The following is an 18,911-nucleotide window of genomic DNA, read 5'->3' as shown; positions in this document are numbered from 1 at the left end:
ACCAGAGGTTAGTGACCGTCATGTTTGTGAACATTCACTTCCAGATAGACGTGGTCACTAACATGCTGTCTCTGTCCTTAGAGTTTCCTGCCGCTGACGCCGATGCCGCTTGTCCTGCTTCAGTTTCAATATACTGTTTCTCGCAATCTCTACTGTTTGTCTGGTTTGAACACTGGGTCCATCTGTTCCGTTCTTAACCCTTTTCAAAGTTTCATTAGGATATTTTCCAAATATATGAAGTATTTTCAGTTTTTTGTACTTTACCTTTGGTAAAGATTGAAGTCTCTTTAAATGTTGTTTATAATGAAATCTGAAAATATAAGGAATTGAAAAAAAAAATCACACTAGCATTTAATTAACCCAAGTCTTAAAGTTTGAACACTTCCACTTGCATCAGTAAAATAAGACTGTGGATCATCTAAAATAATCCTGTTAAGTCTACTTTTTTATTACATGTTATTGTATTATTTAGTTTAGATTTGCTTACTGTACATTCTTTATACAGTATATCTTTTCTTCATAACAGGGAATTTAAAATCTCTGGAACATGGCTATCAAAGTTGTAGAGCTTCCTTTTTACGTAAATGCACAGAGCTCGGAATCAGATGTGTTTACCTTATTTCTTCATCTTCTTTCCTTTAAGTTTCTTGCATGGCCTTAATTCATCCATCCATCCATTTTCCAACATGCTTATCCCTATTGGGGTTGCGAGGGGTGCTGGTGCCTATCTCCAGCTGTCAATGAGCAAGAGGCTCATTGACAGCTGACAATACACCCTAGACTGGTCGCTAAATTATCGCAGTGGCCTTAATTCTTTTCATAAAATTGCAAAAATGTTCATTTGAATTAATCATGCTACATCCCATTGGTTTTAAGAGGAAATAAATGTATTTAAATGTTGAACCTAAAGAATTATCTGATTTGTAAATCTTATTCTCACTCTAAGTACATTACCTTCTAGAATTAAAGACACACTCTTTAATTAAGCTCTCATTAATAAACTTTATTAATTCCAAAAAGGAGGGAGCGTTCACAACTTTTTCTTTGTTATTCCAAGGATGTGCTGTCCCTAGTGGAGGAGTTCAAGTATCTTGGGGTCTTGTTCACAAATGAGGGGAAGATGGAGCGGTAGATCGGCAGGCAGATTGGTGCTGCGTCTGCTGTGAAGCTGGCGCTGTACCAGTCCGCAATTCATGCATTCTTAAATTGGATGATTTGTCAATAAAATAGTACTTAGTTCAAATGACTGATTTCAGTAAAAATCGTCTGATTCTACATTGCTTATTTCGTAATCTCTGTACACGTTAAGATTAATTTCCTCATTAATTATCAGAAATATTTACTTGGAGCTGCTTTAGAAATTCTGCTTCCTTGTACTTGCCTTGCTAAATCCCAATATGTTGAGTCAGAGTGATACTCTCTCTGTTATAGATTTCATTTCACTAAAGGGGTAGGAGCTACAGTCAGCCCCACCCACCATAAGTATAAACTCCCAGATGTGTTGCTGAGAATGTTTTTTTTTCCCACACAACTGGATGGATCTGTTTCCACAATGGAAGACTCTCTCATCATAGCTATACAGTTTGGCACTAGATACAGTGGATATGCCTTTAACTTAACATACAGAGACAAAGAAATAGATCCATACATAAAGACTTGGGGTGAAGAGGTTGGACTCGAGACCCCAAAGACTCCTACCTGCATCCTGTTTGATGAACAAGAAGAATTTATCAGCTTTGGTTATCAAGCTAAAGAAGATTATCTTTCAAAAAAGGGAGAAGAAGCCAGGGAGAAGTACTTCTTTAATTGCTTCAAGATGGCTCTCTATGGAAACGTAAGTACAAGAAACAATAAACATATAGCATACACAGGATAGCATGCATTTTTGTGGTTGTGGTATAACTGATAAAAATAAAAAACTGTATAGGTGTATAATACATTATTATTATTATTATAGTTTTTTACCACACTATGGTGCATAAAGTGAAACAAGAGTTACTAACAATGTGATTAAAAATCATCAGAAACTCACCAACAATCTGAAGATTAAAGCAACAAATGGAAAGGAAATGACGGCACTGAAAGTTTTCACTGAAACATTGAGATTCCTGAAGGACGACGCTTTACGAACGATCGCAAAAAACACAGAAGGGAGAAAGTTCAAAGCCTCTGACTTCACCTGGGTGCTGACTGTTCCTGCCATCTGGGATCATTCAGCTAAACAATTTATGAGAGAAGCTGCAACTCAGGTAACTAATTACCTACAATTAAAACATCCAATCAGTTTCTAATTAAATCCTTTTCTAAATAGAAATCGTTTTCCTATTGCTTGTAGGCAGGTCTTGTGACCAAAGGAAACAGCAATAAACTGATCATTGCCTTGGAATCAGAAGCCGCTTTGGTCTATTGTAAGAAGCTACCATCTGATGGTTTCATAGCAGAGAACAGAGGAGAAGACACACTAGACCAGTCTCCAGGGACCCAGTACATTGTGGTTGACTGTGGAGGTAAAACATTTCACTTAAACCTTCAAATATAAACTAGGGGACATAAAATCTTGAAAAACTACATGTGAATAAGGAATTTTCCAAGCTTTAGTTGTTTTTGAAGATTTCTGCCTTAATAGTTTTGTTTCTTTCAGTGTAGCTCTTTCTTTAAAAACAGCGTGAGGTAAAATGAGTTGAAACCATCACAAACAATCACATAATCCCTTTGTAGTGTAGCAGAATTAGTATGTTGTCTTCATACAGGGGGTTGAAATCACAGTTATGTCCGGAATGTCATCCAGATAAAAACTCTGCCAGGTCTGTGTGCATCTTGTACTGACTTGTTGTGTTGTGTTGGATATTGCTATAATATGGTTAATTCATATTGTTCATAAGTTAAATAAAAAGAATTGAATAAATTTGACAATTGAATAAATACAATACAATTACAGGTTAAAATTTTCATTATATTAGTTTGGCTGTTTAAGTATTTCTCCGCTAGAGGGCGCAGGTGTCATATGTCAGCAAGGTGGTTGTTGTTGTTTTCTACTAAGGAAGAGCGAATAAAAAAGTTTCCTCTTCTCCAGTAAAGGCAGACCTATGTGAATGTTATGATGCCTTAGTTCGAAAGTAAAGCTATATTAAACAAAACTGAATCTTAAGTCATCTTTCTCAGCAAGATGGGATATTTCAGATAAATCCACAACAATATTTTGGTGCCGAAACCTGGGACACATGAGTGTAAGAAAGAACTTTTTTGGATCGAGCCGATAACTGCAGACACATGATACAGAAAAAAAAAACATGATGGAGCGACTACAGACATTAAAAGAGAAACGGACCATTCTACGTGCATCTGTTGCGAAGCTGGTGCAAAAAATTCAAGATAAAACATGTGAGACTGATGTGAATGTTGACTGTTTGCTGGAGCTACTAGCCATGTTATCACAGAAGCAGAAAACCCTCCAAGAGCTTGAGCCAGAAATAGACAAGCAAGTTTCTCTGTAAGAGTTGCAGACATTGTGAGGACAATGGAATATCAAGACAACACAAAGTTATGGAAGACACAAGCAGAAAGAGGGATTGATAGGGCTGCTACACCACAACAACAACAGCTTCAAGTGGATGCCACTACATTAACAGGCACTCAGCTGAATGATGCAAGTACATGGTCAACAGCAAGCAGACCCTCTGTAAAACTACCCAAGCTTTCAACAAGCAAATACAATGGTGTGCATGTGACAAGAGTTTTGGGACCAGTTTGTGAATGCTTTTCATGAAAACCCAGATTTGTTATTGGCAGGATGGCGCCGGCGATGGCTGCAACGATGTGTTGGTGCGCACTTTTTTGTTTTGTTTTACAACTTAACTCTGGTTTTTGCGATGATACCTGGAGCTCTTTCCCCTGAGAAGAGCTCATGAACATCAGGGCAACATTACCGAAAGGTTTTATCCCCCACTTTTCTTCTAAATTTTGGACATTCTGGTCAAAGGTGTGGTCACCTTTGTTCACGCAACAAAACGTTGGAGAAGAGGGAAACATGCTCCTGTGAAGAAGCACGAGCACGCAGGAGGAGGGGGCGAAGGTGGAGGCGTCCTTAACATTAGCGTAGAGAAGGTCCAGCTTGTTATTATCCCTTGTTGCACACTCCGTTCTTCCAGTCGGAGGCGCTGCAGCCTCCACACAGCGGGACAGCTGGTCACAATGCTCTCTGTGGTGCTTCTGTAGAAGGTCGTGAGGATGGGCGGGGGCAGGTGGGCTCTCCTCGTCCTCTGCAGGAAGTACAAGCGCTTCTGTGCCCTCTTCACCAGTGATGTGGTGTTCACAGAACAGGTGAGGTTTTCTGTGATGTGCACCCCCAGGATTTTGGTGCTGCTGACCACCTCCAGAGCTGAGCTGTTGATGAGCAGTGGAGCGTGGCGAGGCCGGTTCTTCCTGAAGTCAATGATGATCTCCTTCGTCTTCTCAATGTTCAGGATCAGGCTGTTGTCTCTGCACCAGCCCACCAGCTGCTCCACCTCCTCTCTGTATTCCCGGTCGTTGTCATCTCTGATCAGGCCCAACACCATTGTGTCGTCTGCAAACGTCATGATGTGATTGGTGGTGAACCTGGGGATGCAGTTGTTTGTCATCAGAGTGAACAGAAGGGGGCACAGGACACAGCCCTGAGGGGAGCCCGTAATGAGGGTGATGAGAGGGTAATGGCAGATGATCTGCCCCACTGGAGGGTTTGATATACCCCGTTTACACTACCCTTTTTTAACCGAGCCGAGACCAGTCCGAGCTCGGTAACCCAGATAACTCTCGAGTGTAAACGGTAAGCACACTGAACTGAACCGAGCTAGACATAACCGGACCGCGCTAACTGCAGACCAGTTCCAGGTGTGGTCTTGGCCTCTTTTTTTTTTGTCCCGGTTATCTGATAACGAAGAGCGCATGAGCAGACCGCGTCATCCCCTTACAGTCAGCTGACTGTTCGCGTTTTTTCTGGGGTGTCTGGCTGCACCTCCTGATTCACACTCCATTCAGACAAATTTCAGACATTCATAAAAAGCTTCCTTACCATGCCACACGGTTTCCAGAGATGATTCTGCTTAGCAGTGTGATGAACCTCAGCGTCTGTCGTTGTTTCCTGCGTCTGTAAATCCTTATTAGACGTTCTTTTGTCTCATGTCCCAAAAGCCGACTCTGTCCAACCATAACTTCCTGAATGTTACGGGCGCCACCATTTTGATTTGCTTTGTCCCGCCTTCAATCCCAGAGAACAGCAGTACTGCAGATTGTCACTAGGAGGCGAGGAGCAATCAAGGAACCAGGATAGCGTGATGTGTAAACGGTCGTCAGAAGGAGGCTCGGCTTGGTTAACTGATACAAGCTCGGACTGGTCTCGGCTCGGATCGGTTTAACAAGGGTAGTGTAAATGGGGCTTTAGCTAACGGAACGCCAGACCAGATGAAGGGCCATAGCTATACTTCAAAAAAACTCCAGTACCAAGGACTAATCAGCCAACTCGAGCCATAACACATACCCATAATGTCTCCATTTGGAAACCCACTAAACTTTGCTGGAATTCTTTTGCCGGACACCTCTCCTATAAACATCAACAAGAGGGATAAGACAAGATCAACACAAACACCTGTTAAATTGACCCAGAACCCAAACTTTACGCTAAAAGTTCTTATTGTCTGGGTTGCAGCAGTTTATGAATATGATTGCATTTGCAGTACAGAGAGAGCAAAGGTAATCTTCTTCATGAATAACACAGTATCTGATACAACACAGAAAATACCCTAATTTGATACACTTGATACAGTTTAATGTTTGCTAATGGTTTCACAATTGGTGACCATTTCAATGTGTTTATGATGTTTTTATGTTTTCATGATGTAAAGCACTTTGAACCACCTTGCTGCACAAATGTGCTATACAAATAAACTTGAGTTGTGTGTGTGTGTGTGTGTGTGTGTGTGTGTGTGTGTGTGTGAGTGTGTGTGTGTGTGTGTGTGTGTGTGCCATCTGTAGAAGTGAATTTGTTGCTGTTTATTGGGTTTATGTTAATTTGTCACCTGGCTGTTCAAATATGCCACAATGGGGAGAACTAGAGTAAACCTCCAACACTTTCTTAGCCAGTCTGATCAAAATATAGATCATCACTGAAGTACAGCAGCAGCTTACCCAAGGACAAACGAGAATTGGAGAAATGCAGGGCAATCGAGGGTGGCAAAACCTCTGACCCACGATTGCTGCCATGTTCGCAGTATAGGCCAAGTTTGGGACTAAAACAAAAACCTCTAGTAGTCCACTACCAGACCAATCTGGACCTCAGGAACCCCAGGAGCAGCTCCCATCCCTTCAAAGTTGTTCACCCCAACTGGGTATTACCCATATACTTTAAAGCTCTAATTGGTAATCCTGTTCAGAAACACTTTTGTGTTATACTGGATAAAATCGTTCTTCCATCTTGAAAGTTGTCAAAACATTGTTTATTCAGAAAATGGAGGTTAAAATCGATCTCCGTGGGAGCTGCAGGCCAGTAAAAACTTTGACCAGTCACTGCTCTTTGCACCAAAGGACAGGGATTTGTCAGAGTTTTGTTCCTACTTTCACTCTCCTATGTCCCTCAAGTTTCAGGGGTATCCTCTTGTCTATTGCATGTCCCACATCCCAATTATTCTGATGCTCACACGTAACACTAGTGTGCATGCACATTCCTTGTTAGTTTGCCCTTGCTGCCTGCACATGTGCACTTCTAGAGTTTATGTATCTGATTAGCTTTGCAGTTAGCTTAGCGGTTAGCTTCGGTGTTAGCTGTACATTGTAGTTCTGCCGCTCACACTGTATACTTTGAACGTGGCTGAGTGTTGCAAGAAGAAACTACGTTTATGACAGGACGGCCTCAGTAGAAAGAAATAAGACCAGAGTAGATTTTGGAGATTCTTTTCACGCAATCCCCCTGAAGAGCAGAACAGCCTAGTAAGACGGTCTTGTAAATGCAGTTATTAAAAAAGAGACTTGGGGAAACTTCTGGAAAACCCTAGCTTTAATGGCTGCCTAACCCCAAGCCCTATTCTACCACACCCATGTGCCCACATTCATAGCAAATCAAACTCCAGCCAGGATGGTTTCCCTCCAACCTGCTGTATCAGTAACATCGGAAAGGCCTTTTGAATTCACAGTATTATCTTACCTGATGTTACCTCTTAAATAAGTCTTGAGGTTATAACATTGGGAACAGAAAAAGTGGGATAAGGTAAGAATCCTGTGAAGCATGTACTATTAAAAGTGGAACTGTGGTGATAGTGATTGGGATTTTAATCACTTTTTTTCTTCTTCTTACATTTTGCTTTTCATAAACCAAGTTTATTTAACCAATTCAAAGAAAACTAAGATAAGAAGTTATATTAAAAAAAGATGTACAAACCACAAACTACTAATTATTGAACAAATTTGAGGAACATGGTTTTGACATTTGTTATTCAACAGAGCTCTCAGTAAACTATCCATTGCTTTTGCTTGTTATAGGGGGAACTATTGACCTCACTGTTCATGAAGTCTTGGCAGGAGGATCTCTGAAGGAGCTGCATAAGGCCTCTGGAAATGATCTGGGAGGACAAAACGTGGACAGAAAGTTTAAGGAGTTCCTCAGTGAAATATTTTGTGATGGAGTCTGGGATGAATATGAACAAAGCTACCCCAGTGAGGTTGAGAGAATGATGAATGATTTCACTGTTTTCAAAAAAAAGGAAAAAGATATAGAAGTGACTTGTTCACTGAATCTGGGGAGAGTGGCTCAGAAAAAACAAGACATTGAAAAGTTCTTTGAAAAAGTTCAAGGAGTATCCTTCAATGAAGGTTCAATCATGATCACTAAACAGAAACTGAGGTCTTTTTTTGAAGAAAGTCTGTGGGGAATCACTAAGAGTCTCCGGCAAATATTATGTAAAGATTTCAAAATTAAGTACATCCTGTTAGTGGGGGGATTTGCTGAGAGCGAGATTCTACGCACACACATTACCGATGAGTTTATTGACAACTGCAAAGTTCTGTGTCCATTTAGGCCACAAGAAGCGATCTTAAAGGGAGCTGTTGAGTGTGGGAGAAGGCCACACTTGGTAACATCTAGAAAAAGTGCCTTCACTTATGGAGTTGGTGGTGATGAGAGGTTTGATAAGTCAAAACACAGACCAGACAAAAAGTTTACAACCAAAGAAGGCACATTTTGTTGAAATTAAATCACAGCCAAAAAAATATCCAACATCAGACATAGATAGGAATATTTTGCACATATATTCTTTTTTGTTCAGTTGTAAGAGAATAACATAAACAAAGCAGTACTTCAGATATAATAATGTACTGTATACCTTAACAGGCCAAATTTAATGGTTCAATATAAATATCATCCACTGTTCAACAGCAAATAGAATTAGTGTAACTAATAACACATGAAGGCAGCACAATAAAAAATTAAAAAATAAATCTGACTAGTGATAAATATTTATAAATGTATATTTAAAAAAAGTTATTTATATATATATATATATATATATATATATATATATATATATATATATATATATATATATATATAAACTATCATTATCTGTTTATGCTTTTTTTGTTTTTTGTTGAACAAATCCCTGTTGATACAAAGTTATGAAATTGGTAAAGACCTTTACAAACATGTTTTAAAGTCAATGTTTAAAACCTTTTTAAGACTGTTTCAATAAATGTATTTTTCCCCTTGTATTGAAATATGTCTGTTTCTAATAAGATTCGAATTTTGGAGTAATTTTGTGTTCACTTTTTAGCATTTGGTTGCCTAGTTCTAGTTTTATTAATTTTGGGTAATTAAAAGGGTTTACATAATTTCCTGTGATTTTGTTTTCTGTTATTGTATTTTGTTTCAGTTACTTTGTTGTAACCATCGAGAAATAGCCCTCTTATTATAAATTTGAGTTTTTTCTTGAATGATCTGACATATATTAGTGGTTCCTGTGTCCCACTCATTGTTAGCAGTTGATCTACCTGTAGTGATGTTTTCTGTCACCATGAGCTTGATGGAAAAAATGAACAACCTTAAAGAATAATACCATCAAATACCAAACCATAAAATGACATGCTTCCCATTAAGCTCACATCTGTGTATTATTCTGTTTTGGTCTGATTTAAAAAAAAAAATCTTAAATGTTTGTACAAAAATGTACAAAAATAAAGGCTTGAAAACATCAAGCTGTGTGAAAGTGTTCTATAAACTGTGTCGGGTTTTTTGTGTCATGGAACTGAAATAATTTTTTAAAATAACATTTATGTTTACTAGATATTTCTGAGAACACACACACACACAATATATATATATATATATATATATATATATATATATATATATATATATAAGTTGCGTTAAAAGATATATATAAATGTGTCGCATTTGCCGGCAACCCGCCAATTGCAAGACAAACTCCCTAACCTCTGTGCAACGTCGCCCCACACAAAGTACACAAATTCTGTTCTGTGAGTTGCGCATCAAAAATGTATTAAAATCTTCAAAAAAAGTTTTTTTTATATTTTATTTCCTTAACACAAATACAAATCAATAAATACAACTGCACGAATCTGCTGCTGTGAGTCACAAATTTAACTTTACAAGTTACACCTTCATTTACAGTTTTGACACAAATGTCTCAATGGTAAAAATGATCTGTGACTTGTGGGTAGTACTCTTGATCGGACAGCAGGGGGCGATGTCTGCTCAGTCAGTCTGTACCAAACAGAAATCAGAAGCTGACTGAAGACACTCTTGTTGTTGTATGACATTCTGATGAAGAGGATGTTCAGGGTTGTTCCTAATGTTCTTCATTTTATGAAGAAAACTTCCTTGTGAAATCATCTCAAGGTTCAAGAGTAGTTCCCATAACAGAGCTGGCTTTCTGTATTTAACAAGCTCAACAAGCTTTCTTCAAGTAAGTTACTCTGACACTTTAAGTCAACCGCATCTGATGCTACCCCTACAGATAACAGCAGAAGAAATAACACACTACACAACTGAAAAGATCTGCAGCATCTCACCACAAACACTTAAGGAATTAAGCTTCTTTAAGATGTTTAGTCTGCTTTGTCCTTTCTTGCAGACACTGTACAAAAATTACCTTTAGATTGCTTTGTGTTGAAACGTGTAATGGTAAGATTACACTTTTAAACAACAATGGTTGTATTATATATGAAACAGTACCCTTGTCCACCCCACTGCTATAAAAGTATCAAGTTATGTGACCATTATTCCTTTAAAAAATATTTCACTTAGATACTAACTTGCCAGTTGATGCTGCACATCCTATTTTGTTTATCAGAACCTTTGATTTACATGCAGCAGGGAATGTAATGGCACAAAAAATAAGATGAATCTCCTTAAAAAGGCCCATATATCTATCTTCAGCACAAATGACTTTACTCCGTAAACTTTTACATTTGGCAAGACGATGTGTACTGTTTCAGTGGATTCAAGGACAGCCGCCTTCTGTAACACAGTGGTACAGAGAAACGTTCAAGGTGTTTCCGCTGGAACGACTCAGTGCCATTATAAAGGGTAATTGTAATGATTTCTATAGAATATGGCAGCCTTTGCTTGATCATCTGCCTAATGAGCTCGCCGAGCTATTACAAAAAGGGAGATCACAGTTTGGTTTTAAACATCATGTTTGATTGTTTGTTTTTGTTTATCTTTTTTTTCCCTTGACTTATATGGACTGTAGGTTTTGATGTGTATTTGAAATTCAGGTAACGGTGTTTGCTGGACACTTCAGATTTTGTATTAGACTTGACTGTGCTGAATTGTTGTTGTGTGTCTTGTTTCTAAAAGACAATAAAGTATTGTTTAAAAAAAAAAAAAAAAAAAAGGCCCATATAAATACTGAGTTATTAACCCCCCCTGGCATTTTGTGTTGTGATTGTGTGTTAGATTAATGTTCTTGTTTACTTGTGAACATTCTGTATTTCCATTAATTTTCAATAAACGTTTTGAAGATAGCAACCTGCACTGAAACAACCTTAACAAATGGGTTAGGTTTAGGGCTGGGGTTAGAAAAACTACTAGGCAAGGCAAGGCAAGGCAAGGCAAGGCAAGGCAAATTTATTTGTATAGCACAATTCGGGACAGAGACAATGCAAAGTAAAATAAACTTTGCATTGTTAACAATAAACAAAATATTATCTACACGTCCTGATAGAATAATATGGACAAACTATGTCATTTCTTTTTTTAAATGTTTGACCAACCTGCAGATCACACCAGGAGACCAAAGCAGCTTTAGATGTTTATTAGCGCACTAAGACATATCAGATCACAAAATAATTTGCTTAACAGAGCGAGGGTGAAGGGGAAACAAGAGGAGCGCTCGGGGATCTGTGGATGAGAGGTGAAATGTCAGGTGAAGGTTAAATTCGAGAGCGTAAACCTGATGATAGTGAAAGGCTTACCGCGGTGTGCAGAAACTGAGCCAGGGGGAGTGGAGTGGAGAGTATGGCCATGCAAACTACCTCTAGCAGCTAACTGAGTGGCAGGTGGGCGGTCCGGTGGAACCGAGAGGGATCCGAGCAGCGATGGCGGGAGGAGTGATCCGAGGACAGCTGAAGGAACCAGGTAGTGCAGTGAGAGAAGGTCCTCAGCCCGGCTTGGTAACACCAAGGGAGCGTCGGGTCTTTATTTGGGCACGAAGAAGGATCTGAAATGGGATCCAGAGAGAGGTAGACAGGGACTTGACTTGAGGACATCTGAACTCTGGGAGACACTGCTGGGGGAGTGTTGGCCTAGTGGTTAGAGCAGCGCGCTTGCACTCAGAGAGGGATGCAAGTACCCGGTTCGATCCCCAGCGCCTGCACTCTGGGTCCCTGAGCAAGACCCTTAACCCCAGATTGCTCCCCGGGCACCACCCATGGCAGCCCACTGCTCCCCAAGGGTGATGGGTTAAAAGCAGAGAACAAATTTCATTGTAATGTATGTTTCATTGACAATAAAGATGATATTACTATTACTATTACTAGAGATGTTCCAAAGACGAGAGGCAAACCACACAGGTTAACACTGTGGTGCCCTTCAGCTGTCTGAACGCAGTTCTTATAGCGCTGCCGCACGCTGCTGAACAGGCCACAGGTGTGTGTTCCCGTAAACCTGTCAACTCGAGCGAGAAGGAAAAAAAGGCAGCGCATGGCGCGGCCTGGTCAGCCCTGACATACTATGCATACTTTTGATATAAATGTCATCAAAACCTAATGAGTTACAGATCCTGTCTTTAAATGTTGCATTTCCCTCTATAAATATGGGGGATGGATACAGAGTAAATGGAACACACCCTTGCTTTGGCTACAGCCTACATGCGGTGCAACACGTAACACTGAAACCTTCAGGAGCATTAAAGATTGTCTACAATTCCCTGAACAAAGATTCTAAATATAGTCTGCCTACTTTTTATTAGAGATATCCTCAAAATGCATAGAACTGCAATTTATTTCTTACATATTGATTTGTATGAAAGCAGAAGTCAGTGCACATCTGTGATGTAAATGATTGCTTCTTTAGCAACCGTCTAGCAACATAGCTGTCTCATGTCTTTCTGAGAAACTAATAAAGAAAACGTTATCTACCATCCCTTCATGAAGGATATAATTATAGTATGCATATATTTTGATAGTGAATGTATCAAAATGGAAATTACTGCAGGTGTTTTGCTTAAATGTTGTTGCCTATGTAATGGAGTCTCAACGAGACTCGGTGACATAGAAGGTAATGTCTCTTCTTCAAGTCTTTCTGAGATTGCACTAAAATTTACAGTGTAACTAATTAATGAAAGAGTGTCTACCTTTCCTGAATGAAGATTTGATAAAGGATAATAACACTTATTCTAAGTGTTATCTTGTCTTTTATTTTTCTAAATACGGAAGTGACATTTAAATCTTTGAATTTTTCAGGGGCTAAACTTTCCCCTAACTACTGTTTTTCCCCTAAAAAAGCAGCTGGAACTGGAAATATAATCCTTTATAAGTCTTTATAAGTATAAGTCTAAGTATAAGCCTTTATAAGTCTTTGTTTTCACATTGAAATCATTCAGTTGTGGTCTATAGTGTTGGAAATAATGGTGTTATTATCTCAGTAACATTGTAATCTAACTAATTACTCACTCTGCAACATTCTACAAGTCTACTACACTCCATTTTTGAACTTTATGGCTGTTATTTTAATTTTAACTTTCATTTCTCCATAGTAGCAACGCACTATAGACTTAACCATGGAATCTGCACTCCATTTCCTCTGTGGTAAGGGGCCAACAATTGAATGTCCAAACCAGCCGCACAACCAGATCTATACCCCCCCCCCCCCCCCACCACCACCACCACCCCAATGCATATTTGATGAATAGAAGCAACCTTTGTATTAGAGTGTGGTGGTTTGCTTGTTGGGTTTTGTTTGCTCATTTTGAGGCATCTACATTTCAACCAACATTTAAGCATTATTGTACAGTTAAATCTATATTTAACTGTACAATGCATTTGTTTATATTAATATTTCTGTCACAATCCCAAGGCAGCTATGAGTTTAATCCTTGGGATCATGCATATGTTTCTGTTATTGTGTTTGTTTTCATTCGCTGTTGTTCACACCTCTTTTTAGAGTTACCTTTTAGCCGTTTCTGTTACCTTTTATTGCTCCACACCTGTGTCCTGTTTAGTGCAATTATCTCCTGTGTATTTAAGTTCCGGGTTTCTGTTCAGTCTTTGCTGGCTCCTTAGTCGTTATCACCCAAGTCTGTCAGATCTCTCTTGTTGGTTTTCAGTCCCAGTTTGTGATCTGTTTTGTTAACTACCTGTTGAGCTTCTGAATTAAATCCCTACCCTGCTTACCGATGCTTCCTCGCCACTTCTTCTGCGCGGTTGGTCCTCAACCTAACCTCCAAATCATGACAATTTCAGTGTCTTTATTTTATTGGTGATGACTGTGGTGGTGGAAGGGTGTTGCACCTCCCAGTTAGTTGTGGCAAATGGATGTTCTTAACAAACCTGGTTCTGCTAGAGCTTTGAATGGGGGGTGGGGTCCTTTCCACTGTCACTGAATTGCATATTCGGTAAGAGAATTGCTGCAAAGTCAATAACATAATCCAAGTGACTTTCCACTGTGGCTATGTGCTCGACCAGGATATATATTTTTTTAACTTTAGAACATGGTGGTATCAATAAAAGGAGGGTAGTAGCACAAGACTGAGACGGCAAATAAAACCAATTCTAAACAACACACGATTCACATAATACAAATGAATACATAGGAAAATAAATCAAGATAAATCAATAGAGAAATGGGTGAAGCCAGCATCAGAAATAAACACCAAAATGTTGGCCACTGGATGTGCATAATAATAATAATAATGGGCCCTTTAGAAACAGTGTCTTGGCCCTTCAGGGTGTTGTCAACCTTGCTTTGACCTTTTAAGTCAATGCAAGAGTTGGAATCTGTTAATCATAGTGACTATATCAGATTCCCAGCCTGTATGTAGACGAGAAATGATCTGGCCTTATCTACTTGTTTGTAAAAGATTCAACCACAGGTTACAGTAATTGATATAAAGTATTTTGTATTACCCTCTAATGTTTACAACTTGTTTTACTACCAAAATGGCACAACTTCAGTCTAAATTATTCATATCAACCTAGAAAACCTGTGATAAGACATATGATGTCCCAGCAGCCTTTTTTCAGTGACCATAAACGTGAACAAAGTTTAGTCAATATATTTTACCTCAGTGACTTGCTTACTAACAAGGCATATTTTTATGGTACATTCTTCAAGTAAATGCATCAGAATTGCTACATTGTGACATTGTTTTACATTGTTTACATTTCAATTGTTTACATAAATTGCTGCTGCATCTTTATCCTGAAAATAGTGCAATTTACTATGAGTTTTCAAGCTGTATGCAAACGAAATTTCGTTCTGTACACACTTTGTGCATACAAAATGACAAATAAAGCTGTCTAAAGTCTAAAGAACATCTGAGATCTATAAGGTGCCCTTGGTTGATTAGTTAATAAGGTCTCTAACTTTGTTCATAAGAGTAAAGTTCATGTCTTCAGAACATAGAACAATTGTTACTGTAATTGCTCTGGTTCTTTGGGATATTGTGATATTCTGTTACCTTGATCACACTATTACATATGAATGTTTTGTGCATTTAACTGAATATATGTCAAAAGAAATTCCACTGGAACAACCTAGCTCTATTCTTTTAAAAAGACAATGCTCAAAAGCATTGTCTTGTTAAGCACTGACTGTTCCCCTTGTTACAGCTTAAATGGTAAATGGCTTGTACTTGTGTAGTGCTTTAACTAGTCCAACAACCCCAAAGCACCTTACACTACAATCAGTCATTCACCCATTCACACCCTGATGGTGGTGAGTTGTTAGTAGTGGTTAGTAGCTGCTAGTAGCTGGTCAGAGGCACCACTGGGACCTCTGACCACCTTTAAGTGTCTTGCCCAAAGACACAACAACTAAGACTGTCAGACCGGGGGATGGAACTGGCAACCTGTCAATTGCAAGGGCATTATTGACAGACCAGAAGATAGGCTATGCTGCTATTCTGAAAATTATTAAGCTGACAAAAGGCAAGGCAAATTTATTTATATAGCACAATTCAGTACAGAGACAATGCAAAGTGCTTTACATGATTAAAATATAGGAATAAAAGCAAGTAGGGATAGAATGTAGAAACAAAAAAGAACATTAAAAACAGTAAAACAGTTTAACTAGAACATTCAAAGTAGGGTTGGGAATTGAAAAGATTTTCACGATTCCGATTCCCTTATCGATTCTGTGAAAAGATTTGATTCCTTTTCGATTCTCTTTTCGATTCCAATTTGGGGAAAAAAGGAGAACAAACAGTTTGATGATGAACATCAACTTTGTTTACTTAACTATCACACGACCTTACAAACTAACAAGGTCAAGATGTTCACAGCAAATGTGCAACTGGAGTAACATTTATCTTTGTTCTTATATTCCTTTTTTTATTTAAACAAACTTAAATACAGTAGATGAGTTGTTTAGAATACAAGAAAACGTAATTTTGTTGTGACAGTTGCTTATTAAGCTCTCTTTAGATATCCTCTAAAGGAGAAGGCATCCGTTTAATGAAAAAGCATTACTGGACAATTTCGGGAAATAAACTCAACTCCCCCTGATTTAAGTAAACGAGCGTCACCTTTCTCTCGCTCCCTGAACTGCGGAGCAACTTCGTAGCATGTTTCGTTACATCCATTGCAATGCCTAGATTCATGTAACATGCTACCAATGAATGGCTGGATTAACGAGAAAGGCACACTACCTTAATAACCCCAAAGAGAGGTTGGAAACTGGTTTATTTCCAGAAATGGCATATGATTTACTAGGAACCACATTAAGCACAGCCAGTGGTGTAAAACTAGCTACTTACCACCAGAGTTGCCTTCCATGCTGGTCGTAACTTTAGCTTCTGTCCGGTAAGAATCAAAAACACGGCATTCATTAAAATGTATGCCATGTTGTGCGCGCAGGAATTTCTGCCTGTTGGATCTATTTCCTCCCGCGGATGTAAATGTCACTCTGCAATGATTGCAAAGCGCCTCGTTGGCATTTTTCTCTTCCTTAAAATGAAGCCAAATTTTCGACCACGCCATTTGTTTTGTTTTGCTTTAAGCCTGGTCACGCCGTACTTGCTTACTGAATGCCGTGTGCGTAACTTGCGTAATAAATGTGACGTAACTTACATAACTTGCGTAACTTGCGTAAAAACGTGACGTAACTTGCGTAACTTGCTGCTCAGAGCCGGAGCAAGATAGCCTCGTGAGACCATCCTGATCTCGCGAGCTTTCAAGGTTTCACTCGCAGATCAGTCTGGCTACCCTCCGTTAAAGAAAATTTGGAGCCGTTCACCAAACGAACGTCCAATCAGCGTTCGCTTTGAGGAGGGTTGAGGTGTGACGCAACGAGGAGCGACATTTCAGTCTAAAGAACATGGCGGCTTCAGCCGATGAAACTAGCGTTAGCGCGGCTATCGAGCAAGTTTTATCGGAATTACAGAGTATTTCTTTGCTGAGCTAACGAGTCGTTACCTGCAGCAGCAAGAGTAGCTTGGCTTGTGGTTGTGTTTTCGTCGTCGCTCTGTTACGAGCGACGACGGATCTGATTGGTTTATTTGGCCCGTCTATCACCAACATAGGCCAATCAGCTAACCAGTATTTTCGCCCCTTCCCAAAATTACTTCAACGGAAGGTTTCCAGATGGATATGCGGAGCAAATCTATCTGGCGGATAGACGGAATCGAAAAGAGAATCGTTAAACGCGCTGCCAAACGGTTCCATGGAATTGGAAAACACGGAACCGGTTCGATTCCCATCTCTAATTCAAAGGCAATTTCAAACAAATGTGTTTTTAATCTCGATTTAAAGGAACTCAGGCTGAGTTGCAGCCCAAGGTTGAAGTAGCAGAGTAAGCTTGAATAAAAGTTTCCGTGGCATTGTCCTTAAAGGTGCGTTTTCTTACGATGTCCCTTTGGCTAAACGAGTCACTGGAAATGATGCTTTCAAAGGTAACAGAAAAGTGATCAGATAGGGCAATATCAGTTACATTGACCTGTGAAATCTTTAGACCTTTTGTGATGATTAAGTCTAATATGTGTCCCTGTTTGTGTGTTGGCTGTTTAACATGTTGAGTTAAACCAAAGTTACTAAGTGTGTCACACAGTTCTTTTGCACTTCTGTCTTCAGGGTTGTCAACGTAAAAGTTGAAGTCTCCCACAACAATTAAACAGTCATAATCAACACATATCACAGACAAGAGGTCACTAAAATCCTTAAAAAAGTTTGATGTGGACTTAGGAGGCCTGTAAACATTCGGAAACATAGTTCGTACTGGGCCCTTTACCTGGAGAGCCAAATGTTCAAAAGAGCTGAATTTTCCCAAAACACCTTTTTACACTTTAGTGAATCATTAAACAATGTTGCCACTCCTCCACCTTTCCTTTGCTGTCTGCTCTCACAAAGAAAATTGTAGTTTGGAGGTGTCGACTCCATCAGTATAGCTGCTTCACTAAATTCATGCAGCCATGTTTCTGTTAAAAACATTACATCTGCACCACTATCACTCCCTTTGAAGTGATGTAGTGTTATGATGAAGCAGTGTATTACACCTCAGTCAGCATTGGATAAGTTGTTTACCTAATTATAGTTCTTACTGTCTGACTTATGGGGGAGGTCTTTTTTACGTGTCCTTTCTGTCAGCCAAGCCCTCAAAATTTTTGTCTGAGTGCCAAAGGGAAATCCAACAGATTTGCGTTTTAAAAGTTGAGTAATACAGCTTTCGATATATTGCTCCGCTTGATACATATGCAAAAATTATATTAGAATGGGACTTGAGATTTATTCAAATGTACTGGACGTAGAGACAGAAACGAAAAGGTAAAGGGGAGAAAGATTGGGTAACAAGAGAGGGATAAAGGAATAGTACATTGCAGTATTCTAATTGTTGAGGAGTGGGGCTTACCTGTCAATAATGAGAGTTCAATGCCTACTTCTTCCTCCTGCAACATTGACCCTAAAGTCCTGTCCAACCTAAATTGTCCCTTAAACTCTGATTGTGCATTCGGCAATTGCACTGATGCTGCATGACCTCCTTGGACTGTCTTTCCTCTGATGCTTGGAAACACAATGACTGGAACAATGAATTTCTACACATTTTTTATTAAAATATAAATGTATGTACTCTAAGCCAGAGTAACCCAAAAATCATTTACCACGGTAACACACAGTGACAAAAGTGGATTCATTATCAACTCTGTACAGAGTTGATAATGAATGCCATCAGACTGTTGAACTGCTAGGGACTCTGAACTGCTGAGGCCGCAAAA

The 18,911-nt window shown here is 39.2% G+C and overlaps 1 protein-coding gene across 1 annotated transcript; it reads left to right on the top strand.

Annotated features, from left to right (window-relative positions):
- Nucleotides 1–1,544: 1,544 nt before the first annotated feature.
- Nucleotides 1,545–8,433, top strand: LOC118563770 (heat shock 70 kDa protein 12A-like). Its single transcript, XM_036139664.1, has 4 exons — nt 1,545–1,834; nt 2,025–2,249; nt 2,336–2,507; nt 7,510–8,433. Exons 1-4 carry the CDS (start codon nt 1,553–1,555, stop codon nt 8,211–8,213), a joined length of 1,383 nt encoding a protein of 460 aa, XP_035995557.1. The 5' UTR covers nt 1,545–1,552; the 3' UTR covers nt 8,214–8,433.
- The last annotated feature ends 10,478 nt before the right edge of the window (nt 8,434–18,911 follow it).

Source organism: Fundulus heteroclitus, chromosome 7 (assembly GCF_011125445.2).
Source record: "Fundulus heteroclitus isolate FHET01 chromosome 7, MU-UCD_Fhet_4.1, whole genome shotgun sequence".
Taxonomy (NCBI): domain Eukaryota; kingdom Metazoa; phylum Chordata; class Actinopteri; order Cyprinodontiformes; family Fundulidae; genus Fundulus; species Fundulus heteroclitus.
This window is presented reverse-complemented; position numbering and strand designations above follow the sequence as displayed.